Genomic DNA, 27,695 nt, shown 5'->3' on the forward strand with positions numbered 1-27,695 from the left:
TTTCAGGTGAGGCGCCCAATCCCCTGCCCTGCACCACTCTTGACAGGCCATAGAGCTGACTCCCATCTACTGACCTCTGCTTTTCCAACCTGGAGCTGGCCTAAGTAGGAACTACATGCAGACACCTCTCAGGCACTTTTTTTTTATTTCACATGGCTTGCAGATGCCTCTTGTCCCAGACCTGTGGCCATGTGTCCAGGTATCTGGAGAGTGAGCTGAGCCTAAGAAGAGAGCCTCGCTCCAGAGATGCCAGCTGCCCAGGCTGTCGCCGTAGACTTGCAGGGACGTACAACCCTAGGCCTTGCCCTCCCCACCCATGATCAGTCCTGAGTTGCGGGCTCTTGTTCTGCCACAGGGGGCGGGCAGTGCCAAGGGCGGCCTACTCCAGCCTCCTGGGTCCAAGGCACAGTGAACAGAGGAGCGATGGCCACATTCGAGACTCCCTGGGATGTGAGGTCTGTGGTGCCTGGAGTGGAGGCCGCCTACTGCCTGGCTCCAGCCAACAATCGATCACCATGGAAGGTTCCACTGCTCCCTCGAATGCATGTCAGCCAGGCTGGCGTACGAATCTGAGATAGACTTGGGGCAGTCGTGTGCCTCAAGTGTCCAAATCCCTTAGGCAGGGTCCCAGCCCTTGGTCTGCCCCGAGCTGTGCTTCAGCATTGGGTCTGAGCCTCCAAAGCTTGGCGGCTGTGTGGGCTTTGCTCTGAAGACTCATGTCCAGGTTATAAGGGAGATGCAGGGCGTTAATACAAAAGTTTGTACATACACATATAAAAAACCGATTTGGTCCTCTGTTAAGGCTGTTACAGTTTAAAGTTATGTAAACCACGCACAAAGAAAACAGTGACCTCAAAAACATATAAAAGGGAAGTTGGGAGACGCCAGGCTGCCCACCGTGATTTGGTGCTCTGGGCGGGCACCTCTGTGCGACGTGGGGGCTCAGCAAGGGTGGCCGGGTCTCAGCCGGCCTCTCCCTGCCTGGACTCACTTGGAGCCAGTGCCCACCTCACGTCGCTCTTGGAGCTTTTCATTCCGGATCCTTCTCAGACCGCTGAATGCAGGCTCTGGAGCTCCAGCGCTTGGGCCGCGGCACCAGGCCGTCCTTGGATGTCCAGACTCTGGCAGCTGTGGGCCCTCAGCCATTGGCCTGGCCCGAGGCAGGGGGTAGGCAGTAGGTTGGGGGGTCCGAGTACCTCCGCTTGGCCCCAGGAGGCCGGTCATCCTTGTCTAGGGTCTCCTGAGGGCCCTGCGAGGGCAGGTTAGCGCCAGGCGTGACGTACACAGAGTGTACCTGGTCCGGGCGGCGGGCAGGCGGCTCTCGGCGCCTCACAGGGGCAGCAGCTTCCTGGGTGCCCAGTGCCCGGCCAGTGAGATAGGCAGGCAGGCCAGGCGGGAGCTTGATGTTGGCCGTGGGCATGATGGGGGTCCGCCGGGGGGTCTTCACTCTGACCGTCGCGAAGGACAACGGCCTTCGTCGAGGAAGGGCGGCCGCCTCAGGGAGGGGGCTCGGGGCGGGCACGCTGGGGCAGGGGAGAGCAGGCGCGAGGGGCCCTTTTGAGAGACAGATGGCAGGGTTACTGCAGCTTCAGGGCCATCAGACGGACCCTCGCCCTGGGGCCTGCTGGGTGTGGATATGGGAAGGAAAAAAGCAGACGCTACCTTAATACTGACCTTCCGAGGCCCCCCGCCTGGCCCGCTCTTCCAACAGGCTTTCAGTGCTGGCTGAAGTCTCTGAGTCCAGGTTCTCTTCATCGGAGCCCCGAGGGTCAAGCTCCGGCAGCCGGTACGTGATGTCCTCCCTGGGGATGAGGGGGTCACAATGTCCAAGGCTGTTCCCACAGTGGAAGACTGCCCCATGGGAAAGAGTAGGCCATCTTGGTCCTGGATGGGACTCCCTGCCTCCAGGACCCCAAATCTGACCCCCAAAGCACACCAGGCTCCAAATACCCCGGCCCAGTGAGATTCATGTGAGGAAGGGGGCAGGTTGCTGCAGGAAGCCAGGCGTCTGTCCTAGTACTGTGCTGGTGAGGTGCTCCTGCCTCAGGATCTTTGTATGTGCTGTTCCCTCTGCCTGCAGTGCCCTGCCTATTCCCAAGCTACCTGGCATAATTTCTAAGGGCATCTCTTTTCATACTCCCATCTTTTTTTTTCAGGCCACACTCCCAGCATATGGAAGTTCCTGGGCCAGAGATTGAATCTGAACTGACCTATGACCTATGCCAGAGTTGCAGCAATGGCAGATCCTTAACCCACTGTGCCAGGCCTGGGATTGAACCAGCTCCTCCACAGAGACAAGCTAGACCAGATCATTAACCCACTATGTCATAGCGGGAACTCCTCATACTTCCATCTTGAGGAGACAGCAAACTGGTGGGTCACCCTATCTAAGGCCAACTTGAAGACAAAGTTCTGGCATCACTCCTCTGTTGTTCCTTCTCTCCCTATGGGCCATTCTTGTTTTCTGTGGTCAAGCAGGAAAGAGCCCTAGGATGTATTTTAGGACAGGAACACCTCGTGACGTGGGCACTGGGCCACAGGACTAAGCCTAGCCCGTCAGCCTCCTAACAGCTAGATCCCCTATAGTGGAGGGGCCAGTGGATGGGGGTTGGAAGGGTGGCATGGGGTCGGAGAGACACTTGCTTCTCCTCCTTGATGGACTGGATCCGCTCGATTAGGATCTCCTTCTCTCGATCCTCGTCACCACCAGCTGCTTCTTCCTCTGGCAGCACCCCCAGTTCCTCCAGGCCACCGCTGCTTTTCATCCGGGTCTTGGGATTCTTGATCTGCCAAGAAAAGCGGCAGGTGTGGTCAGCCCCTCTAGGTGGGTGGGGTTCAGTGCTTGTGGATGGAAAGAGGGCGGTGCATCTCCAGGGGAGGTTAGTTCCGACGCGGACGGCTACGCTTAGTAAGGCTTCTCCCGGGATCATGCAGGGACTGAGTGACCGGCACTTGGCTGATTAGTCATCTTCAGCACAGGTGGTCAGCAGGCAATGGGCCTCCCCCAGCATGCACTTCTGGAAGGTTAGGATGTACTTGGCCTATCCTAAGAGACCCTAGGGGTGGAGGGGAACCCCAGCATGCACCGCACCGGGAGACATGCGACTAGAACCCGCCGTATGTGTACATACCAGGACCCCCTCATAGGGAGACGAAAACCCCAGTTTGAGAGGCCATGGCTGGGGGAGAGATGAAGAGAGGGTGACCACACTGGGCCATGACCAGGTGCTAGTCATGGGCATGCACCATGTCTGATTGCGGGGATAAGGAGGGGATCCTCCCACAGGAGCCTGGGCCTGCCCTTTATTCCCCCACCCACCTCCGAAAGCAAGACCATTTCTGCTGTGGGAACGTTTCCCTGTGGGCGGGGCCCAGGTCTGCAGGGGATGTGGCTGGAGTATGACCAGGATTACCACCAAGTGGGTGATAGAATCCCCTGCTGCTGAGAGGAGCAGTTGGCTTAGAGACTGAGCTAGGACGGGGGTCATTTGGCTGTGAGGAATCAGCGCCTAACTATGCTGCCATGAGGCTCCTGGTCAGGCTGCCTACGGCCACACGTGGCTGCAAGTGTATGCATTAGAAGAGACACCACGCCCTATGCCCAAACCCCGCCCACGGCCTCCTCCCACAAGGCTCCCCCCCGACCCGAGCCGCAGCCCTGCGTTGCTCACAGCGTTTTGTCTCAGGAGAGAGAGCCTTCGGGAGGCGATGCTCTCCGCAGCCTCCAGTTGGTTGATCTCCTCCATCTTCACTTTGTACTTCCTCATCTGTTCTTTGATCAGCATCTCCACGCACCTGTGGAGAAGGCGATTCGGCTATCCTGGGGGGATGGCCAACGCGAGGGCCCCTCTTCCCCGTCTAGGGAGATGCTGGCCAGAGACTGGGGCAGGGTGGCTGAGGCAGAGACCCAGAGGTCAGGCAGGGCCGCGGACAAGGCTGTGGCTCCCCTTGTGGCCCCACTTCACTCACTGTGTGACCTTGTGCTGCTCACCCCACCTCTCTGAGCCTGGATCCCTGTCTTAACAAGCCTCCTTGTCTGAAGGAGGAAGTACAGTACCGAGGATTAAAGTGAATTGATCTTTCAGTCACCCTGCAGGGTGGGGACAATCCCATCTCACAGAAGTATAGAAGGTGTGGGGAGGCTGGGCGATTTATCCCAGGGGCTGCAGGCAGCTGGCCCCAAGGGCTCAAGAAGTCCCTTGGTCAGGGCCAGCCTGAGTGGCCAATACCAGGGAGACTCAGCCTGGAGAGGTCAGTACCAGGGCGGGGAGGGTGTGGTGGGACAGGATGGACTCGGCCTGGATGGAGAGGCGGTCGTGACCACATAAGAAAAAAAGGCCATGGAATGTGCTGAAAGAGGCTGAAAGCATATCTGTCAACACCACACCACAGCCCAGGTAGTGTCAGGGACACTCTGGGCTCCCCTCCTCTCCGCCTAGCAGCTGCTGCTCATTACTCTCAAAGCGTGTGGCCTGGGGGCCTAGGTCAGGCCTTCCTGTGTTTGCCTCCTGAAACTGCCTAGGGTGACAGGTTCTTATTTTTAGAGTGTGCAGCCTAGATAATATCCTCTTAGTGATGGATGTCTGCTAACCTCCTTTTGAGTTCTTTTGAAGAACCTTTTGAGAACTTTTGAAGATTGTTTAGGGGAAGAAGGAAACTTGAGATCATACTTCTGTTTGCTGCTGGCTCTCATTGCTTTCTGACACTGGGAACATGGGGCTTCACTGTCTCCCTCACCCTGTGGCAAGGAACGAGGGATTTTCCCCTGTTTTTGGTTTTCCACCCTCCAACTTGCAAGTGACGCTCCTGCTGCTTGAGGAGAGAGGCTGCCAGATCTCCCCCCACCCCGGGTCTGGGACTGTGTGAGCCCCATGATGCCACTGTGAGGCTGGGCTGCCCCTTGTCCCTTGTCTGTCGGAAGAACCCTGCTTGCTGCTCACAGCAAACAGCGCACATCCAGGCTTTGTTTGAATTTCCATTTAGGACAAAAGTCATGTGTGTTTGTTAGAAAAGAAAACAGAGTAGAGAGATCAAATGAAGCCCATCCAGGACTCCAGTGCTCAGGGCACCTCCAGGGGCCATCGTGAACGGGGTATATTCTTCGGGACTTTTCTCTGCAGGTGTGTTTACACACTACTGAGGCTAGGCCGTTGGAGGGTTCTGGCATGGGCTCTGCGGTTTAATGTGGGGTCCCTGGTGGGGCTGCCCTGAGTGCATGGCGGGAGCGGAGGCCCGCTGGTCCTGGTACTCACGTGGTGATCTTGAGGACGTCTTTCATGCTGGTCAGTGGGTCTGAGTTGTCTGGGCAGCGCAGGAGGCAGGGTGCGAAGATGATGGCCAGCGCACCGGGTGACATGCGGTTCACATCCTCGAGCAGGGCCACCCTGTGCAATAAGTGGCAGTCAGGGGGTGGCTGGGGAGCCCCAAGACAAGAATCCAGAGCCTGGGGAAGGTGCCAGCACAGCTGGGGGCCCCCTGGTGGACCCCCTCCCAATATGGGCTCATGTCCTGGCATGAAGCCACCAGAGAATGCCGGCCCTGGGGAACACTGTGGCCAGGCTCCTGCTGGGACCCCACCCCACGGAGAGCTGGTGGTAGGTAGGTGGACAGGCACTTGCTTGACCAGGTGAAAGATGAGCCGTTCCAGGGAGTTGTGGTTGGCTTCTGGCAGGTGCTCCAAGACGGCATAGATGGCGGCCAGCTGCTCTTGCTTCTCTGGCAGCTCTAGGAGGGCCCAGGGGTGTCAGCTACCTGCCAGCCCCACCCTGACAGGCTCCAGGGCCCCGGGGAGCCTCCCACTGGGTTGAGCCTGGGACGGGTGTGTGGCAAGCACAGAGGGCCCCAGCCCGGGCCTTGGTTTCTCGGCTGGAGTGATGCGGGTCCCTCCTCCCTGACTGGCCAGAGCAAATACTTAAGGCTCTGACCCCCGATAGCCACCTCCTGCCCCCCTCCTCCCCTGCTGCCACCGTGGGACTCACCTACGGCGCGGAGGAAGTCACCGTACTGGGCAAAGGTCATGAGGGGCTCGGGCAGCTCTCGGAGCCACTGTTTGAGCACCCCGGTGATGGCGTGGATAGGAAAGTTCTCCAGTTTGACTGCTGTGGGGTCTGTGGGCGGGGTGGGGGGGGCGGTGAGTGTGGGGAAGGCAGGGGGCTGGGCCTGGAGCCCCATGCTTCACCCTCCTGCCCTTGACACTGACCTGCCCACAGCCCTCACCTCCTCACAGCACCCACCTGTCTGCAATGCCTGCCGGAGTTCTCTGGTGCGATTGGCCGCACCTGACTTGCGATAGAGGCCCTCAGTATACAAGCCGTGCATCTCCACATGTTCCAAAAGCTTCTCCAGCACGATGGGCACTGAGACCTTGTCGCTGGTCAGGCTGTCCACGCACACTCCAAAGTGGCCGGGCTCAGTGCCTGGCTCGATCTGCAATGATGGGGAGCAGGGTGGGGGGTGGAGACCTGAGCTGGTTGTCCTCCCTGTCAACCCCGGGCCCTCTTCTGTGGCCTCCATCCCTCCCTCCCTTGAACATCTGGCATCTGGCTGTGGAGGTTGCTTGATGACCTCCGGCAGCGGGTCTCCATGGGAAGCGCCATAGCCCCCTCAAGAGCAGCTGATCCTAGCTCTTGCTGCAGCCCCAGCCCTCAGAACCCCACCTCCCTTGTGTGCAGGCTCGGGAGCTGCCCTCTCCTGGAGGAGAGAGGAATGGGGCCAGGGTCTGAGATGCACACACAAGCCCAGCCTTTGTCTTGGGGGATGCCTGACAAGACCTGGGTGTGCTCTGCTGCGGGACCAGCCCCTCCTGCCAGCTCCGTGCTTCACCTGACACCCCTTGGCCTTGCACTCAGCATACCCTCTCTTCCACATCTCTCAGAACGGCCTGAAAAGTTCCCGGCCCTGGTGGGCTTACCTGCTTCCCGCTTGTGTAAGAGCAGTAGGTCTGAATCTTGTGCACACACTTCTTGTGGCAGGTCATCTTGCACACTAGGGGGCCATGGGGGGAGGGGAAGAGGGTAGTGACTGATAGCATATCAGGGGCCCCAGGTTCCCACGGCTGCCTGTCTCAATGTCTTAGGACAGTGACAACCACCTGGATATTTGCTTTTTTTTGTTTTCTTTTTAGGGCTGCACCCACAGCATATGGAAGTTCTCAGGCGAGGGGTTGAATTGGAGCTGTAGCTGCCAGCCTACACCACAGCCACAGCAACACCAGATCCGAACCACGTCTGCAACCTACAATGCAGCTCATGGCAACACCAGATCCTTTAACCCACTGAGCGAGGCCAGGGATTGAATCCATATCCTCAGGGATACTAGTTGGATTTGTTACTGCTGAGCCATGGGACAAGTGCTTGCTTGCTTTTTTTTTTTTTGTGCTGCACCTGCAGCATGTAGAATCTGGGCCAGGAATCAGACCTGCACCATAGCTGTCACCAGAACCACAGCAGTGACAATGTTGGATCCCTAACCTGCTGAGTCACAAGGAAACTCCCTGCCTGGGTATTTATGACAGATGTGAGGTGGTGGCCATTCCTCACATGGGGGCCAAGGGGAGAGAAGGCTACCCTGGCCTGAAAAGAAAAGCCAGCTCTGACTGGGTCCCGGTAGGAAAACAGAAGTCTGGAGGCCTCCCTGACCCAGCCTGGGCCTCTGGGGACTGACTGGGTTCCCACTTGGGCTTGGCCACCTCCTGGCTGCCAGCCCATGGGCCAGTTAGGTTGTCCTGGACTGCACTTGTCTCTCAGGGTCCCTGGGGGACTGACTGGCCTTGCCTGGCACATGGGGGAGGGGCCAACAGTTTAGGCAGCAGGAGCAACGTGAACAAAGGCCTGAAAATAGGGCACAGAGGGACTTTCCCAGATGGAACTTGCAGAGGGGAGGCTGCAGAGTTGGGTGGAGGCCTTGGGGTCAGTTGAGAACTGGGCTCTGGCCCAGGGTGACAGTGGGAACTTTCGGTGGCTGAGGTGTGACCAGGGCAGTGTTCCAGAAAGATCAGCTGGGGTGAAGGCCCAGGTGCACAGTGAGGGGTTGGGGCTGGGGACATGGTGAGGGGTCAGGGGATGTGGGGTGGGAGTTGGGGGACCTGGGGAGATCAGAGGGGGTAATGGGTGACTGGGGTTGGGGAAGGGCACTCACCACTGCAGAGCAGGGCCTTGTCCATGAGCCAGATATAGGAGAGGCACTGCTCGCACGACTGTGGGATGCTCACTTGGTAGCTGGCGAACACATGCCCGTTGTGCTGCTGGACCTGGAACAGTGCGGGAGGGGTGTAGGTGAGAAGGTGGACGCCCCCAGCCCCCCGACAGGGTTGCCACGGGTGCTCAGTTGGGATGCTGCCAGCAGGACCAGGGCCACTCACTCATGACCAGGGACCCTCCTGTAGGGCTGGGCAGGAAAACACATGCTCACCTGCCTGACTGCCCGCATGTGCACACACACCCATGCTCATGCCCATGCACACGTGGACACGCGTACTCACAGCGCGTTCCTGCTTCCGCTTCTTCTTCTGAGATTTGCTCTGCTGTGAGAGAGCATGAAGGCCAGGTCAGTGTGGGCCCCCCTGAGGACACCCCCACCCTGTGACGTCCTGCCATCAGGACCTCTTGTCACCCGGAACGGCAGCACCCACCTTGGGAGGCTCGAAGTCGTTCTTGGTGTGCCTGCGGGTGAACTCATCCAGCAGGGACTGGAAGGTGTTGAGGACCAGGTTGGGGTCCTTCTCGCCATGCTCGGCCGCCAGGTTGCTCACCATGATCTGGTAGTTCTCCATCAGGTCCTTGTAGCCAACGTGGATCTTCCCGTTCTGTGGGGACGCAGCGTGTCATCCCCCCTTGGGACAGACAGATGGAGGGGGTGCCCGGGGGAGTCTGTTGGGGTTGCCACCGGGGCCCTCCCTGGGGCTGGGGGTTCCACGTACAGGGACGGAGTACATGGTCTTGAGGTTGCTTCTGAACTTCTCGGTGGCTTCGATGAACAAGCCCTCAATGGGAGTCTTCTGGGAACGCAGGTCATTTATCTGGAGACGGAGGGAGAGATCCACGGACCCCATGTTGGGCGGGGCAGTGATCGCCCTGCCCTGTCCCAAGTCCTTCCCAGGCTCCCCTGGGCTTGGAGAGAAATACCTGGGCCCTCTTGACAAAGACCCTCAGTCTCTCTGGAATCACTCACAGTGGGTGTTGAGCGGTACCCCTGGCCCCCCTCCACCCATCAGGTGCTGGGAACAGTCCCCAGCATGAGGACCAAAAATGTCTGCAGATGTTGCCAAGGGTCGCCTGGGAGCAGACTCACCCCTGGTGGAGAAACGTTTTTGTTTTTGTTTTTCTTTTCATTTTTGACTGCCCTGAAGCATATGAAGCTCCCTGGCCTGGGATCAGATCCGAACTGCAGCCTTGACCTAAGCTGAAGCTGTGGCAATGCTGCATCCTTAACCCACTGTGCTGGGCTGGGGATCGAACCTGAGTCCCATTGCTCCCAAGACGCCAATCCTGGTGTGTCACAGCAGGAGCTCTGAAAAACACTGGTTTACCTGCTTCCCCACATAGGCACTCAATGCTTGGCTGAGCCCCAGGACTGGGGCTGCCTCAAATGGCCTGCGCCTGGTCATTTCATGAGCCTCCGCCCCCCCCCGCCCTTTTAGGGTCACAGGTGTGGCATTTGGAAGTTTCCAGGCTAGGGGTCAAATCGGAGCTGCAGCTGCTGGCCTATGCCACAGACACAACTTGGGCTCTGAGCCGTGTCTGTGACGGTGGCAACTCCAGATCCTGAACACACTGAGCAAGGCCAGGGATTGAACCCACAGCCTCATGGATACCAATTGGGTTCTTAACCCACTGAACCACAATGGGAACTCCTCCTGTGCCCTCTGAAGGGTGTTCTAACCCTTTATTGTCCCTGTCAGCCCAATGTCCCAAATGTCACTGTATTTGCTGTGGGAGTGCCCGCAGCTGGGGCTGGGAACACTCTGAATGCAGGCCATGCCTTTTTCACCTCTGTAAGTGCTCAATCATAGCCTTGAATCAAATGCATTTTTTTTTTTTTTTTTTTTTTGGCCACATCCGCAGCATGTGGAAGTTCCCGGATCGAACCTGAGCCACAGAAGCAACTTGAGCTGGATCCTTTAACTCGCTGTGCCCCAAGAGCACTCCTGAATACATTTTGTAAAAGTATGTTCTAAATAACATAATTTCAGACATCCCTGGTGGCTCAGTGGGTTAAGGACCTGGCATTGTGACTGCTGTGGCTGAGGTTCAATCCTTGGCCTGGGAACTTCTGCATGCCATGCAGGTACAGCTAAAAAAGAAAATTTTGTTCATGACAAGGGAAGGCCACAGGACTTAGGGGTGGCCTGGTGGGATGTGAGTATGTCTGGTGCCCTGCCTGGAAGGTTATTCTGCATGCTAGTGTTTCCCTTTTCTCATGTGTGAGAAAGAGGGCAACCGCCCCCAAGGGGCACTATAAGACAGCAGAACTCAAACTTTCTGGGCAGGAACTGTAGGATAAAAGGCAGCTGCTAGGCCCCTAACCCATGTGTGTACATGCATGCGTGCTCTGGGTGACTCTAGCCAAGAGTGTGTGTGTGTGTGTCCTAGAATCAGATGCTTTGGGCATGACGTGGTTCCACACGTTCTGTGTAGCCCCCAGTGAGATGACACATATTCTGTGGCAAAATTTAAGTATCTGCACTGAGTGAGGTCTCATGGGAATCCCAGCTGGGAATTGTAGAAAATCAGCTGATGCTAGGCTTAGAAACAAGTGTCTGGTTTCTGAAACTTTCTTTTTTTTTTTTTTTTTTTTTTGTCTTTTTGTCTTCTAAGGCCCTACCCATGGCATATGGAGGTTCCCAGGCGAGAGCTCTAATTGGATCTGTAGCTGCCAGCCTATGCCAGATCCTTAACCCAGTGAGTGAGGCCAGGGATCGAACCCGCAATTTCACGGTTCCTAGTCGGATTCATTTCCACTGCGCCACAACAGGAACTCCTGGTTTCTGGAACTTTCTGTGTGTGAGAACTGTGGACCTGGACTTTCTGTTCCTGCCTGATATGGGCTTTGGTGGGACGGTTTGGAAAACTCTGCCAGGTGGTGACGGCCCTCTGGGGACGCCCAGGGGCCCGCTGTGCGTGTAAGCCCTGCCCCCAGCACCGTGCCCGTGGCCCCACCTTGTTGAGCAGGAACTCATCCAGGTACTTGAGCTCATTGGCATTGGTGATCTTGCGGAACACCGACTCTCGCCACTTCTCTGACACCGTGATTTTGCCGATCTTGAGGTTTCGGTTCTTCTTCCCTTTGCTTCCCGGCTCCTTGGTGTGCTTCTCACTGGTGGTGTGGCGGTGCTGGTTGCCGGAGGGGGCTGTGTTGGGGGGGTGTGGACAGGAGAGGCTGGTGAAGGCAGGTTCCTGGGGAGGACCTGGGGTGTGGGCACAAGTGCAGAGAGCCAGGGCCCCACAGTGCCGCATGCCGAGGTCCGTGGCCAGCAAATGCCTCCAGGGATGGGACCAGCCCTGAGGCCCTGTTACCAGGGCTCAACCCATAGACAACTCAAGGCCCCATCTGGGGACGGTCCTCAGGGGCCCTGGTGGCTCTGCTGTCCATCCCTGAGGCTGTGGGTGACCAACCTTCTAGAGTCTTCTTCATGGTGGTGGCTTCCAGCACCACAGGCCCGAGTACTGTGTTCTCCGTCTCCTCTGTGCCCTCCAAGGTGTATTTTTTATCCTTGTTTTTATGCAGGAAGAGTCTCTTAAATGTGGATCTGCAGGAGAAAGTACAGGGCTCCTCAGGAAATGAAAGCAGATGTGAGGCCAAAGGGTCAACTTGCTGTAAAGAGAAATAGCCCTTTTCTTGGTTATTGTTGGAACAGGATGCTACTAAAAACGCGGTCCATCTGTGTGAACTGACAGGGGAGTCAGGTGAAAGAGCGAGATGCTGAGCGGACGACATAGCGTGACCCCATTTTCATATTAAAAAAAAAAAAGTGCCCCCTGCCCTCTCCCTTGAGATGCTTTTATAGGCACAAGGTTAGGGGGGAAAAACCCAGTAAAGAATAAAGGCCAAATCATGCACCACAGATACTGGCTATGTGGTGGGGTGAATGATGGCTCCCCCAAAAGTTATGTCCATGTGCTAAGCCTCAGGGCCTAAGAGCATGATCTTATTTGGGAAAAAGGTCTTTGCAGATGTGCCTAAATGCTAAGGATGAAATGCCTGTGTTTCCCAAATTTGTATGCTGAAGCCTAACCCCCAGTGTGATGGTGTTAGGAGGTGGGGTGTTTGGGAGGTGATTAGGTCATGAGGGTGGGGCCATCACGATGGGATGAGTGCCCTTATATGAGACCCCAGAGAGCTCCCTGGCCTTTTCTACCATGTGAGGACCCAGCAAGAAGAAGGCATCTCTGAACCAGACACCGAATCTGCTGGTGCCTCAATCCTGGACTTTCCAGCCTCCAGCTCAGCCTGTGGTGTTTTGTTATAGCAGCCTGAATAAACTAAGATTCTAAGTGAAGGATCTCAAGATTGTAAATCACCCTTGTGATTGCCCACTTGTCTTTTTAAGAGATGGAAAAGGAAAAGACACAGGGGAGAGAAGAATGTCATGTGAAGATGGAGGCTGAGGTTGGGGGGAGGTGGCCACAAGCCAAGGATGCCTGGAGCCTCCATAAGCTGGAAGAGGCCAGGAGGGATCCTCCTTGAGATTCAGGAGGAGGGAGAGAGACATGGCCCTGCTCACACCTGGATCTTGCATTTCTAGTGAGAGAGTAAATTCCTATTGTCTGAAGCTATTGTTAGTTTTGGTGTGTGGGGGGGTTTCCCCCAGTTGGGAGAGGGGCTCTCTGCCTCCCACCACAGCCCGTTCCTCACCACCCTCGGGCTCCCATCCCTTGATTGGGCCTGTCCCATGGCCCCAACCCCTCTGCTCTGGGAACTGCCTGGTGCACTTTGGCAGGGGCTGTCTGGGGACTGAAGCTTGGTCCAGTTTTTTCTATCATTGGACCCAGGAGAGGTTCCCAGATGTGGGGACAGGGGAGCTGGGAGCTGGTTCTGATTCCATACGCACCCAAATGTAAACCGCCTATCTGTGGCCCCAGAGGAGGTGACCTAGACAAGCTCTGGGCTTCATCAGGAATCTTTTTGCCCTGATAGGGCCACAACACGGGCTCTGAGTGGGTTTCTCTTCATGGAACTGCTAAGCAAAGGCCTCCTCCACTAAGCTTCATGAGTGTGATTGGCTTAGGCTCCAGGAATGGAGGACCTGGACACCCAGGGTTTGGCCCCACACCTACTTAGAGTCGGCGGAGCCTGGGGACAGCCCCGAGTCTGTGCTGAAGGATGCCTCGCTCGACTTCTTCTTCTGGATGGCTGGCTTCTTTGTGCTGGGCTCCCCATCCACGGTTTCTGTAGAAGGCTGTAGGGCAGTAGGGCTGGGTGAGTAAAGGCAGGTGGCCTCTCAGGAGGGAAAGTGGGGGTCGGGTCCTGGTGCCATGGTGCACTCTATCTACCATTTCCTTCTTTTTCTTTCTTTCTTTTTTTTTTTTTTTTTGTCTTTTATCTTTTTCATAGGGCCACACCTGTGACATATGTAGGTTCCAGGCTAGGGGTCAAATCAGAGCTGTAGCTGCTGGCCTATGCCACAGCCACAGCAACGCCAGATCCAAGCCATGTCTGTGATCTACACCACAGCTCAGGGCAATGCCAGATCCTTAACTCACTGAGCAAGGCCAGGCTTCAAACCCACAACCTAGTCGGATTCCTAGTCGGATTTGTTTCCACTGCACACAATAGGAACTCCCTTTTTCTTTTTCAGGCTGCACCCATAGCATATAGAAGTTCCCAGGCTAGGGGTCGAATCAGATCTGCAGCTGAGGCCTACACCTCAGCCACAGCAATACCAGATCCGAGCCACATCTGCAACCTGCACCACAGCTTTTGGCAATGCCAGGTTCTTACCCCACTGAGCGAGGCCAGGGATCAAACCTGCATTGTCATGGATACTAGTCGGGTTCTTAACCCACTGAGCCACAATGGGAGCTCCTCCACTGTTTCCCTCTGGTGGTTCCGGGGCAGCTAGGGCAGAAGTGGGCTTGGACCCTCAGAAGTGAGGGCTGCTGCCTGAAGCTTTACCTGAGTCTTGGTCTGGGATGGGGATGAGAGGAGCTTGGAGACATCACTGGCAGATAAGGAAATGCGCCTCTCCCTGTGAGATCACAGAAACGTGGCTTACTGACAAGGCCGAGGTAGGAGACACTTGGGTTGTGGGGACTGGGGCAGGGGAGGGAGATGCTCCTGGCAGCCGGTGGGCAGAACCCCACAGTGCCCAGCCCAGCACCCACCCTAGAGAACGACCCGGCCCCAGGGCTCCGCTGCACTGAGGTGGAGAAGGCCCACCCTAGCAGAGGCCTGCGTCTTCCTCCATCTCTTCTTCCAGACAAGGGGCTGGCGATTCAGAGTCCCTGATATTTAGCTAACTAGGGGTCAGGCAAAGTGTGTCAAGAGCTGCTCCTTCAACCCCTGGGTGTGTGCAGACACCCTCACTCACTGAGGAAGAAACTGAGGACCAGGCAGGCTGGGGAGGGGGATCTCAACCACAGCAGCTGCTTCCCGACACGCTGGAGGCCATCTGTGTGATCAGGGCTTGTTTGGGCCTCCCCCCTACACCCCACATCCTCCTTCCTTGGGGCTCCCACACACCTGATGCCCGAGCCTCCCATGTTTCTGGGGTTCATGATGCTGTCCTGGCCCCGCTCTAGCCTCGGGCTATGCATCCCCCTGACCCCAGCCCTTGGACAAAAGAGTGTGTGGGGCTTACTCCGTGGGCGTGAGCGAGGCCCCCACAGCCCGGTGCCGCTCGCTGAGGTCCAGGGACTGGCTCAGCATGGCGCTGGGGCTGGCGGTCATCAGCTTCTTGCCACGCCAGAGCTCCACAGCGCTGGCCAGACGCTCGGCATCTGTGTCCCGGTACCGCTGAATCTGGGTGGAGCCTCCGGGGCTCTCGGCCCGGTCCTGTGCCCTGGGGCTGACCCCTGGCTTGCTCTTGTCCTTGGGGGTCTCTGGGGAGGCACTGGGGGCTAGGGCTTGGACCTTGCTGTCCAGAGCTAGGCTGGTGGGTCGTTCTGCGTGGCCACCCTGGGTTCCCCCCGAGGCCTGGCTGCCCAGCATGGACTGTAGGGGCACCTCAGGCTGCATTTTAGGAGGCGCTGTCTCGGGCTCAGTCCTTGAATCTGAAGGGATTTCATCTTCTCTGCTCTTCTTTCTGTCTTCCAGGAAGCTCTCCTCGGGCTCTGGGACGGCCCTTCCCGAAGGTTCTCTGGGGATGTGCTCTTCCTTACAGGACTGGATATGTTTGTTCTGGAGATTCACGTGCTCCAGCCCCCTCTGACGCCGTGACTCTCGCTTCTCCCGGCTGCTGGGCACTTTCTCGTGACTTTCCACTGCGTTTTTCTGTGGTGGGAGAGCCTTCTCTGGGCTCGGGACCTCCTTCTCCACTTGGACACTCTCCCCTAGGGGCCCGTCGCTGGGCTCCACTTCAGGCTCCAGCGCCAAATGCTTGCTGTCCTTGGATGGTTCTGGGCCCTGCATGGGCTCCAGCCCAGCCGCCTGGCCCGGCCCGCCTTCTGCCAATTCTTCCCTGGTGGCCTGCTGGGCTTCCCTTTTCTTCTCTGCAGCCTTCTGCTTCTCTGCCACCATCCGGCTGAAGCTGGTGTGAGCAGAGTAAGGGGTGGGGCTGTGAGTTCAGGAACAAAAGTGCCCTCTGCCTCCAGAGTCCACCCAGGGCCTGGGGGAAACCCTGTGCCACCTCCAAGTGGGGTGGGAGGGGCCAGGCTCCACTTCTGCCAATCAGTGAGACCCTGGCTCTCAAGATGCTTCTAGAAAGGCAGAACCACCTCAGCCAGGAAAGGGGGATAAAGGGCGTGGCCCCTTATTGTCATGTCACCTCCGCCTGGCTAATTCAGGGGACCTGTATTAGGCCTGTTGTGACAGGGATCTGTTCAGGAAACTCTGAATCCTTTGGGGTCCCTGGCCTGGTGGACAGCTGGGCTTCGTGTGTGAGTGTGGGGCGAGGGGAGCCTACTGAGGGTTGGACCTCATGGCCTGAGCCCTCTAGCTCTGAATCCAGGTGCTCCACCAAATGGCACCAGGTGGGCAGGTGTGGTATGGCCTGGCAGAGACTGAGCGCTGCCAAAGGTGACCTGGGGTTTTGCCAGTAGGTGCCACCTACCAGCCCTGGAGCAGCTCTCTAGGGGCCTGTGTGCCCAGACTGCTAGAGGCCTGCTGGCCCCTCCTCAGCCTCCCTGCGTCCAGGATGATGTCCTGACAGGTCCACCAGGCAGATGGTATCTCAGATGGCTCTTGGCTAAGTGGAATGTTCTGGGCAGGGGTGTGGAGGGCTTGGGGCTGTTCTGCTCACCTCTTGCGCTGCAGGTGCCCCCGGCAGAGGCTCTGCAGGCGGATGATGCTCAGTCTCTGGCGCTGGTAGGCTGCCCGCTGCCGGTAGCCCCTCCACACAGCCTGGAGGTACACTGCCGCCTGCGTCCTCTCCAGGGCCCGTCTCACGCAATAGGACCGCCAGCAGGCCTGAGAGTGGAGGGGGCATTCAGGGGCTGGGCGTGTGCCATCCCAGCCACCCCCCAGCCCTGGCCCCATGGGGCCACCCGCTACCTGGATGGTGACAGCTGCCCGCCTCATCTGCAGGAAGTGCCTGCGCTCCAGCACCATCCGGAACCAGCTCTGCAGGAACAGGATCTTCCGCACGACCTCCCGGTGCAGTGTCTCCTGCAGGGCCTGCCTCTCTGTCTCCTTTAGGAAAACCTGGGAGGGGTGGGCACAGGAAGCGGGGTCAGCCTGGCCTCTGAACCCCTAGACTCAAGACTGTTGACATCAGTGTGAGGATGGAGTCATCCCCAAAAAATGATTTATGGATAGCATATGCATCTACAAGTATATTTTTTTCTTAAACGAAGTTTTCTGCGGACCTTTCATATGCAAATTTATTCAAATAGCATTTACAATTAGCCATCCACCTCTCCATATTTGACTATTTAATTCTCATAAGGGGCGCATATTTTCTATAAAAAAACCTCAGTGTTTGAATGCAGGAACAGAATACTAAATTGGATATCATCCCAATATTGGGATCATATGGTCTGTCAGAAAATGAAGTGAAGAATAAATTAAATATGTGGTCTGCTCAGCCCACCTCAGGAGTGAGACCAGGCTGGTGCATGGACTGATCTGACTAAGGGGAGTTTTTTGTTTTGTCTTTTGCCCTTTTCTGGGGCCGCTCCCACGGCATATGGAGATTCCCAGGCTAGGGGTCTAATCGGAGCTGTAGTTGCCGGCCTACACCAGAGCCACAGCAACGTGGGATCCGAGCAGAGTTTGCAATCTACACCACAGCTCACGGCGACGCTGTAACCCACTGAGCAAGGCCAGGGATTGAACCCGCAACCTCATGGTTCCTAGTCGGATTCGTTAACCACTGTGCCACGATGGGAACTCCAAGGGGAGTTTTTTTGGTTAAATGATTTTTATTTTTTTCACTATAGTTGGTTTACAGTATTCTGTCAACTTTCTACTGTGCAGCAAAGTGAATTTTTTTTTTAAAGTACATTGAAATAGAATTCCCCTTAACAAAATTACTCATTTAAAGTGAGTGATTCAGAGGTATTTAGTACATTCACAGTATTGTGCAGTGTACTATCCATCTAATGTACCATCACATTTCTCTAGCTCTGAAATACTTCCATCACTCCACAGGGAAACTCCGTGTCTGTGAGCAGCACTTCCTAATCGCCGACCCCCAACCCCCGGCAAGCCCTAATCTGCTTTCTGTCTCCATGGATTTACCTGTTCTGGACTTTTCTTTTTCTTTTCTTTTTTAGAGTAGCAGAGGCATTTGGAAGTTCCCAGGCTAGGGGTTGATTTGGAGTTATAGCTGCAGCCACAGCAATGTGGGATCTGAAGCCGCATCTTTGACCTACACCACAGCTCATGGCAATGCCAGATCCCTAACCCAGTGAGTGAGGTCAGGGATCGAACCCATAACCTCATGGATACTAGTTGGGTTCATTATCGCTGAGCCACAACAGAAACTCCTTTTTCCTTTTTTTTGGCCGTGCCTGTGACACGTGGAAGTTCCTGAGCTGCTGCAGTGACCATGCCAGTAACTGCTCAATAAATGTTAGCTAAAAACAACCACTCCTGGGAGTTCCTGTCGTGGCGCAGCGGAAATGAATCCAACTAGGAACCATGAGGTTGCGGGTTCAATCCCTGGCCTCGCTCAGTGGGTTAAGGATCTGGCATTGCTGTGAGCTGTGGTGTAGGTCACAGACACGGCTCAGATCTGGCATTGCTGTAGCAACAGCTCCGATTAGACCTCTCGCCTGGGAACCTCCATATGCCGCTGGTGTGGCCCTAAAAAGACAAAAAAACCCCAAAAATAAAAACCAACCATTCCAAATGGGTCCGTCTCAGAATTAATGTAAAAACACGCTGCACTACAAGGGAGCTCCGACATTTCATATTAATGAGGTCAAACACCATTAGTCTTTAGTGTCCTTCTTTGTAAAAAAATTTTTTTTATTATAGTTGATTTATAATGTCTTTCTCTCTCTTGCTTTCTTTCTTTTTCTCTCTCTCTTCCCTCCCCCCCTTCTTTCTTTCTCTCTTATGGCCACACCGATGGCAAAGAAGTTCCTGGGCCAGGAACTGAATCCAAGCCACAACTATGACCTACACCACTGTGGCATTGCCAGATCTTTTAACCCACTGCAGTGACCTGAGCCACTGCAGTCAGATTCTTAACCTACTGTGCCACAGTGGGAACTCTTGAATCTGGCTTCTTTTGCCTGGCATAACATTTTCAAGGTTCATCCACATGAGTATGGATCAGGGCTGAGTAATATTCCATCATGCCAATGGCCCACATTTTGTTTATCCATCATCTATTGACAGGCACATGGGTTGCTTCTACCTTTTGGCAATTGTGACTAGTACCCCTATGAACTTATGTGTACAAGAATTTGTTTGCACACCTGTTTTCAGTTCTTGGTTGGGTTGATACCTAGGAGCGGAATTGCTGGGTCACATGGTAACTCTGTGATTAACTTGGGGAGCTGTGAGGGGATTTTTCACATCTGGTGCAGCCCCGCTGGGGAGCTGCCAGATATTACGGCAGTTACTGACTGGCCCCTGAATACCCTGTGCTATGGTGAGGGTTCCTAGCCTAAGTGTGAGAAAACAAGAAACAGGCTTGATGCCTGAGCCTCCACACCTCAGGTGTGCTCCTTGCCTTCCAGGAACAAACAGGCTGGGCCCTAAGAAATGCACTTCCTCAGCAGAAACCCTGATGTTTCAGTGAGTAGCTTGGGCCATGGGAGGACCCTGTGTGTGGTGGAAGATGTGGTACAAGTTTGTAGCCATCCTAAGGGGTGCAGATGCTGACCTTGGTCTTCCCGATCTGGTAGCTCCTCTTGTCTATGTCCATCTTCTCCAGCAGGGCAGAGATGACCTCCCTGCAGGGCTGGGCATTCTTGGGCAGCAGCACTTGGAACTGCTCCGTGAAATCCTGGGTGATGATGGCCAAGAAAGGAATATCTGAGTATTTTTGCTCCTGAGAAGGAGATGGGGCTCCAGGAATTCCCTGGTCAAGACAGAGTATCCAAAGCCAAAACTTGGTTTGATGTGAATGGTACTGATAAATCTTGGACTTACCAAAACAGTCTGAAGTGTAAGAAAGACTATATCATAGACACAGAGCATTGGATCGTTTACGAATGACCGACGAGGGCTTGCTCGGTGCTGGCATGGTTGAGGGGCAGCCAGGAGATGGTGCTGCCTTGGGGTGCTCACAGTCTATGGCTCAGTAGAGGGCTGAACCATAGCTGGAGGTACACCCTTTTTTAGCTGTGCCCTCAGTATGTGCAAGTTCCCAGGCCAGGGATCAAACCTGTGGCACAGCAGTGATGCCAGATCCTTAACCTGCTGAACCACCAGGGAACTCCTCGTATGCCTCTTTTTGGCCTCGCTCATGGCATGTGGGAGTTCCCACAGCAGCAGCTTGGGCAGCTACAGTGACAATGCTGGATCCTTAACCTGCTATGCCACAAGGGAACTCCTACACACTGTTTTTAAGTAAATAATTATCCCCAATTTTAAGAGCCAAGTATTAGTGAAACATCAGCATTTTCTCCCTTTTTGGTAATTTGCCTTTCCTATTTTCACAGGATTGGAAAGATGATATTCTCATTCTGCATGAGAAAAGGAAGGCCTGCCACAACAAACTATGTCCCTGAGGCCATATGGGTAAAGCCTGAATGGGGACCAGGTGCCACCACCTCTGGGTTCAGGCCCAGTGTTTACTTGAGCACCACATAGCTGGTGTCAGCTTTTGGCATGGGCCAGAGGTGCTAACCCCTGGGGGACGTTTGATGATACGTGGAGACATCTTGGGTTGTCAGAACGCAGGGAAATAGTGTTCCTGGCATCTAGTGGGTGGAGGCCAGGGATGCTGCTCAAGACCCTATGGTGCACAGGGTGGCCTCCACCACAGAGAATGACCTGGCCCAAGGATCAATGGTGACATGGTTGAGAAACTGCTGTAGTCACCAATTTGAGGCTACTAGTGATCCTCGGTGTTTCTGGAAAGCCCAAGGAGCCATCTCTGAGGTCATCACCTTCTTGGGCCGTAATTTCCATATTAGGAAAATAGGAACCAGGGTCCCCATTGCTGCTGGTTGGCAGAATAAAATAGTTGGGTATAAAAGTGTCTATTACAGAAGATGCTCAACAAAGGGCCAAGCTGCACAGGGATCTGCTTGTGCAGTTCCCATGTTTGGTTTAATGTACCTCTTTTGAGGAACTATGCCCCCCACTCATGAGAAAGAATGGCTTGGTAGAAATCCCAACAGTGCCAGGGTGGAGGAGCCCTGGCAGAAAGTAACCTGCTGGGCTCATGCTTTAGAGGCATTCAAGGCAGCCATGTGTGTGCATGAATGCATCCTACCTGGAACGTGTACTTGGCACTGTAGCCCGACCTCCGGATCCGCACGGTCTCCAGCATGCCCGTGTAGCGCAGCTGCTGCAGCACCAGGTCATCATCGAAACACAGCTCTTTCTGAAACGGGATCAAGTGATCAGGGCAGATGCCTGCAGGTGGCTAGATGGGGAGCCCTGGAAGGAGATGCCGAGTCCCAGTGACTGCCACCTCTCAGGACTCCAGATATAAATGCAGGTAAGACACATGTGCAGGCTCGGGCTGGTCTGTGAAATGTCCCCAGCATAGCAGCCCTGGGCACCTGGAGGATTTGTGTTTTCTCTTCTTGCTCCAGACATTCTTTTTAGAATAAAAAGATGGGGCCCCTCAGCAGCGATGCCTAAGGCATTCATCTCTTCTAGAAAACTTGGTGTCTGATCTGCTCTATTCCCTGGTGCCAGGAGACAGATGCTATTTCATACTGTCTAACTTAAGAGAATTTGCTGCAAAGACTTATTTCTTAAAGGCCTTGACCCAAAACTGTGAACTCACATTCTGTGCCATGTATCAGGCTAAGCACTGGGGATTCAGCAGAGAGAACATACTGCTGGGCCCCTGTGGAAAGTGTCACAGGAGAGGGGACCCTGGGCAGAGATCTGAGGGCTGAGGGGAAGACAGGCAGGGGAGGAGGATGGGGAGCAGCTGGGTGAAAGCCAGGAGGAGGAAGGGGAAGCTGGGCATCCCTTTTTTTTTTTTCAGGGCCATATGGAGGTTCCCAGGCTAGGGGTCGAATTGAATCTATAGCTGCCAGCCTACACCACAGCCACAGCAATGTGGGATCTGGGTCACGTCTGTATCCTACACCCCAGCTCACGGCAATGCCAGATCCTCAACCCACTGAACAAGGCCAAGGATCGAACCTGCAACCTCATGGTTCCCAGTCGGATCTGTTTCCACTGCACCACGATGGGAACTCTGACATCCCTATTTTTGGCTGCTCACCAGCTGCCCTTGCTGCCTCCTGTGGAACCCCCTCTACCCCCAGCCAGCTACAGCAGTTTACAGCTCCTGAAACCTGTGTGAACACTTGCTTCCTTGAGGACTCTCTTGGAAGCCACCCCCAAAAGTGAGATACCCAGAAACACCCCCCACCCCCCGGTGAACCGCCAGACACGGGAGCCTCTCACCTTCTCGGCGTTGGAGCGGATGCAGCGGATGAAGAAGGGCTCTGCCTTGCCCAGCGCCTCCAGGAGCTTATTAAGGGATGTCTGCGAAGAGAGGGGGAAGGTACTGAGTTGGGGCTCCTAGGTCATCCGCCTGCATCAGTGGGAGCATCTGTGCTGATGTGGGACATGGTAGGTTGCAGTGGGATGTTGCGACCAGAGGCTGTGCTACCCGGAGGGGAGCCCCCAAGGGAGATGTGGGGTTACTGGGGGCTGAGAACCACCATCTTCCCAGGGTTCCCCATCTCTTGTTTCTGTCTCAGGTGAAAAGCTGGGGGGGAGGTGGTAGAACTGGATAAATTCTTTCTAGGGATTTAAAACACGTCTGCCTCAGAAGAGACCATGGAGGTCTCTGGCCTGTTTCCAAAAAGGATTTGTGGGAGTTCCTACACAAGGTAATTACAAAAAACCCAAGAGTTTCCATTGTGTCTCAGCGGATGAAGAACTGGACATAGTATTCGTGAGGATGTGGGTTCGATCCCTGGCCTTGCTCAGTGGGTTAAGGATCCAGCATTGCCACAAACTGTAGTGTAGGTTGCAGATGTGGCTTGGATCTGGCATTGCTGTGGCTGTGGTGTAGACCGGCAGCTGCTGCTCGCTAGTCTGGGAACTTCCATGTGCCACGGGTATGGCCGTAAAAAGAATAAAACCCAGGAGTTCCCATTGTGGCGCGGCGGAAACGAATCTGACTAGGAACCATGAGGTTGTGGGTTTGATCCCTGGCCTCGCTCAGTGGGTTAAGGATCCTGTATTGCCATGAGCTGTGGTGTGGGTCGCAGCCACAGCTCAGATGTGGCATTGCTGTGGCTGTGGCTGTGGCATAGGCCAGGCAGCTGTAGCTAGACCCCTAGCCTGGGACCCTCCATATGCCACAGGTGCGGCCGTAAAAAGACAACAAACAAACAAACAAACCCATAAAACCCCAAAGCCAAAAAACGGCTGAAGGGGAAAAGGGGAAACAGAAGACTCAGATTGAGGAAAGTGGGAAGGAACAAAAAAGCTAATGCTGAGAGTCACCAGCCATTGGATTCCAGTTAAAAAAAAAAAAAAAAGTGTCCCTGAGCTTCCTGGCAGTCAGGAAAAAAGGGAACACGACCTAAGGTCACAGTTCAGTGGTCACATTAACACACATGCTGACTCTTCATTCTTTTAACTTGGTGGTTCTCAATCAAGTGCAAGTCTGTTCTCCTGGGGGCATCTGGCATTATCTGGAGACTTTCTGGTTGTCAGACTGGAGAGTGCTACCGGTGTCTGATGGGCAGAGGCCAGCGATGCTGTTCAATACCCCATATGCACAGGCTGGCCCCCACCATGGAGAATGACCCAACTCCAAATGTCAAGGGGTGCTGATGGTCAGGAACCCCCAGGATAATGATAAGCTGCTTGGGATGGGTTTGTTCTGGCCTTGCCACCTGAGTGTCAGGCTGAGTTTAGCGCTGCCTCCTGCCCTGTTTGGCCACCTACTTGGAACTGGGCGCTGATGCTGGGTGGCTTCTTCTTCTTGTGCAGGTGCAGCAGGGACTTGGTGGTGCGGTCATGCAGGGTCATACTGATGATGAGCTTCAGGGATTTGGAGTCCAGCAGGTTCTATGATAGATACACAGGGTCCAGCCTGCCCTCCCAAAGCCCCAGTGGGCACCGGGAGGCATTGTGGACATCCCCGGAGCCAGGACAATGCCCCCCGGGGTGGCAGCTCTTAGGCTCAGTCTCAGGGCCCTGCTGTCAGAGAGAGGTGGGGACAGGTGGGCCTGGCGGGTGGCAGAGGTGACCGTGGGGCTGAGCCTGAGCTGAGTCCTGGGGATGGCGCCACCTCTGGGAAGGCTGACGACAGCCTCATATGGCCCAAGCGCCCAGAAGCCCGAGCTATGGCATGCTGCCCCCCGCCCCCCCCAACAGAGCTCAAGGAGTGGCCCACATCCTGTTTCCGCATGTGCTCATCTGGCTGGTCCCCCTGTGTGCATCAACCCTTACTAACACTGACAGGGGAGCTGGCGCTTTCCCATCTGTTGGCCAGACTGAGGGTCACCCTTACTCTTATTAATGTCACAAACTGTCTGCACGCTGTACGTGGAGACTAGACAGAGCGTCTGGGTGCACTTGACCCAAGTCCAGCTGTTGGGGTCTTGGCTGCCAGCGATGCACAGCTGCCCCTTCCTGACAGGACCACCCTGGCTGAGGGGCCTCCTCTCCCTGTGCCCAGGAGGTGCGACATCCCATCCTGCCCCCTGGAGGTGGCTCAAAGCTAAAGATCCCCGATGTGGGGGTGTGACAGAAGGGTCTCCTCACCTCTTGACAAGACCCGCTCTGTGGTAGTGTTAACACTCCTGGGCCCCCTGGGGAATCCGGTTGAGCCCACCTCCTTGCTCAGTCCTGCTCCCCCCACTCCACTCAGGTTTCTCCTGGGAGCCCCCCCCCCCAATACACCACTTATGCAGAGATCCCCATCATAGGCCCCTGCTTCTAGAAAAACCAAACAAAGACATCTCCAAAATCATCTCAACAGGAGACATTTTTTTTTTTAGAGAGGAAGGAGCTAGCGGGAAGAGGAAGGAACCAAAGAAGCCAGAGAGATTAGAAACACGCCCCCCACCCCGGGTTTTCCAGAAAAATGACTTGAGCCAGGCGCTAGCAAGGCGATGTGAGACGATGTCGCGCGTGTTTACCTTTGGAATGATCTGCTTTTGTTTGATACCTTTACTTTTCCTGTCAAAATATTAAAAATGGTTTTGTGAACAGAAGGAACGCGGTGTCTGGATCTGGGTTAGTTCAGCAAGCCACGCCTTGCGGGTTAGATGGAGTGAGAACAGACAGAGCGCAGAGTCCAGAGGCACAAGTGCAACGAGGCCGCCGCCTCGCCAAGGACCTGGTGGCTTCCCCTGCACACGTGGGGGTCGCTATGCTGACTGTGCATGCTGGCCTCAGGGCTGGTGGCTGCCCCTGAGGTGGCAGGAGCAATTGGACTAGGGGTTGGTCATCTCCATTGTGGGGCGTGTGCCTGCACAGGGCAGGCTATGGGGGAGCTGACAGATCTCACACAATGACAGTGGACTGCCCCAAATGGGGCTTCGAGGGATCCCCTGAGGCTCTGACGCCTACCCAGCATCCCAGCTCTATTTGCTACAGGACGGTAAAGGCCAAGCATGCCCGCAGAGACCCTTCTGCACACCCTGGTGACAGAGCAGGGATCTGCCTCTCAAAGAACTGAGATGGGGCCTGGCAGAATGTTAAAAACAAAAGCTGGAGTTCCCGTCATGGCTCAGTGGTTAACGAATCTGACTAGGAACCATGAGATTGCAGGTTCGGTCCCTGGCCTTGCTCAGTGGGTTAAGGATCCGGTGTTGCCGTGAGCTGTGGTGTAGGTTGCAGATGCGGCTCAGATCCCACGTTGCTGTGGCTCTGGTGTAGGCCTGCAGCTACAGCTCCAATTCGACCCCTAGTCTGGGAACCTCCATATGCCACAGGAGCGGCCCTAGAAAAGGCAAAAAAAGACAAAAAAAGACAAAAAAAAAAAAAAAAAAGCTGACGTAACATTGTAAATCAACTCTACGCCAATAAAATAAAGAATAACAAACCCAAACAAAAGCTGATCTTTTGGCCAAGGGAGGAGGGATGACCCCCACATTCTCAGAGACTTTATGGAATCTTGCAGATGAGATGAGATTTTTAAAAAAGTGCAGCCTGACGTTCCTGCTGTGGCACAATGGGATCAATGGCGTCTCTGCAGTGCCAGGATACACGTTCAATCCCTGGCCAGGCACAGTGGATTAAAGTATCCAGCATAAGTTGCAACTGCAGCTCTGATCCCTGGCCCAAAACTCCTTATGCCGCAAGGTGGCTAAAAAAAAAAATCATAGCCTGGACAGTTTTTAAGACTCACTGAAGAAATGGTGCCCCACTGATCTCCAAGATGTTCAGCCATGAGGTTCTTTGTGTGTCAGGTTTAATCTTAATCCCCGTAGAATAAGGCAAGGCATAATAAAAATGACTGCAAATGGGCTCCATTGCAGGCACAAGCTTTGTTCCCAGCTGGCCTGGGTCCCCGTGTGGTTGCCGGTGCCCACTGGTTGAGGCTGCTGCCTGCTCGGTATGTGGCTTTGCAGACAGAGGTCAAATGCTCAGAGCTCTCAGGCTACACAGTTCGTTCGTGGGACATCCAAACCCCGTCTGGGTGTCTTCTGGCCCTTTCTATCACATCACGCCCACAAAACAGGGTCATGGGACGCCTGGGGTCCACAAAATCGCACATCCTGCTTCTGATGGCTGCTTTATAAGCTCACGGTGGCAAAGGTGGTGGGGGGAGGGGATGCAAGCCTTGCTCTGCATGTTTAGGGGCTGAAAATCAGATGCTTTGTGGTAGAGTGTTCCTGTGAAGCTGTGCTGGGCACTGGGGAGCTGGCAAGGATTGGCTCACAGTGCAGACACTGGGGTGGGAATATCAGGACCACTTAGCGATGGCTGGTGTGAGAATGGAACCACAAGACAGCGCAGCATTTAGAGCGGCTGATTCAGCGTTACGGGAAACCCATGCGGGCCTGGGGGCTAGGGGTCTGGAGCGCGGAGGCGGTCGTTGCACTTGTGGGGGGGGGGCGTGCCCGCAGCCTCAGGGGTGGGGGGACTCACAGGATGAAGGTGCGGGGTTTCTGGAGCCGACTGAGGGACTGGAGAAGCCTACGGGGGTCCTCACCCTGCCAGGGCAATCCTTTGATGGTCTTGATGATTTGGTCATGCAAATCGCTGGGGGTGGGGGAAGGGGTGCAGTGACAGAGAGAAGACTGAGTTAGAGCAGCGGGGCCCGCCACCTTGGGGTCCCTGGCACGGTCGGGACCATCCCCAGGCCACTGGAACCAAAACATGCAGCTGGGGGAGCCTGCATGCTGCCGCACCAGGAAGGGGGGTTAGGCCAGGAGCCGGCTGCCCACTCCGAGGAAGCTCCCTCCTCCTCTGGGGGGTGGGGGGCTGGGGCCACTTAGGGCTGAATGGAGTTTGCAGCATGGTGTCTCAGATGGTTGGAAAAGGTCTCATGTTCAAGAGCTTTTTGGCATCTGTAAGAAGCATCAAGGGGCCACTGAAAACAGAAGACTGGGGGCGGGGTGGGGGGGCCGCTGCCTCTGTAGGAAGCAGCAGATTAGTTTCTCTTGATGGTTCTGTGGCCACATGTCTGCCTCCTTATGGGCTTCAAGAAATGCCTTAGGAGGAAGGAACTGGAATTCACACAGGGGTTATCAACTGGGGCGAGGCTGCTCCCCACCTCCAGGCTTGGTTGTCCTGACTGGCAGGGCAGGCACTACTTGGCATCTTCATGGCTGGAGGCCAGGGATTCTGCTCAATTCCCTGGGCACTCCCACCACAGAGTGACCAGACAGAGTGCTGAGGGTGAGAAGCCCTAGAACTCAAACTTAATAGCTTTGTTTTGTTCAATTGCTGTGGGTTCAGGGCTTGAGCATATGATTTTGGTGTGAGAATGAGAACGGCTTACAGACAAAAACTGAATGCTCTGAAAATGGACATCT

The 27,695-nt window shown here is 55.2% G+C and overlaps 1 protein-coding gene across 1 annotated transcript in view; it reads right to left on the minus strand.

Annotated features, from left to right (window-relative positions):
• The window catches only part of MYO9B (myosin IXB), a 111,875-nt gene continuing 84,308 nt past the window's right edge, over positions 129-27,695 (minus strand). Inside the window, 27 exon segments of the mRNA XM_021083575.1 lie at positions 129-1,554; positions 1,675-1,802; positions 2,644-2,786; positions 3,132-3,179; positions 3,672-3,795; positions 5,253-5,384; positions 5,619-5,724; positions 5,979-6,107; positions 6,234-6,426; positions 6,911-6,984; positions 8,137-8,248; positions 8,480-8,521; positions 8,630-8,803; positions 8,918-9,016; positions 11,157-11,347; positions 11,613-11,746; positions 13,275-13,396; positions 14,113-14,185; positions 14,798-15,685; positions 16,397-16,563; positions 16,648-16,797; positions 19,433-19,555; positions 20,993-21,103; positions 22,150-22,230; positions 23,650-23,772; positions 24,849-24,888; positions 26,806-26,919. Of these exon segments, the coding sequence (XP_020939234.1) occupies positions 1,139-1,554; positions 1,675-1,802; positions 2,644-2,786; positions 3,132-3,179; positions 3,672-3,795; positions 5,253-5,384; positions 5,619-5,724; positions 5,979-6,107; positions 6,234-6,426; positions 6,911-6,984; positions 8,137-8,248; positions 8,480-8,521; positions 8,630-8,803; positions 8,918-9,016; positions 11,157-11,347; positions 11,613-11,746; positions 13,275-13,396; positions 14,113-14,185; positions 14,798-15,685; positions 16,397-16,563; positions 16,648-16,797; positions 19,433-19,555; positions 20,993-21,103; positions 22,150-22,230; positions 23,650-23,772; positions 24,849-24,888; positions 26,806-26,919 (4,237 nt within the window). The 3' untranslated portion in view covers positions 129-1,138.

Source organism: Sus scrofa, chromosome 2 (assembly GCF_000003025.6).
Source record: "Sus scrofa isolate TJ Tabasco breed Duroc chromosome 2, Sscrofa11.1, whole genome shotgun sequence".
NCBI classification, from domain to species: Eukaryota; Metazoa; Chordata; class Mammalia; order Artiodactyla; family Suidae; genus Sus; species Sus scrofa.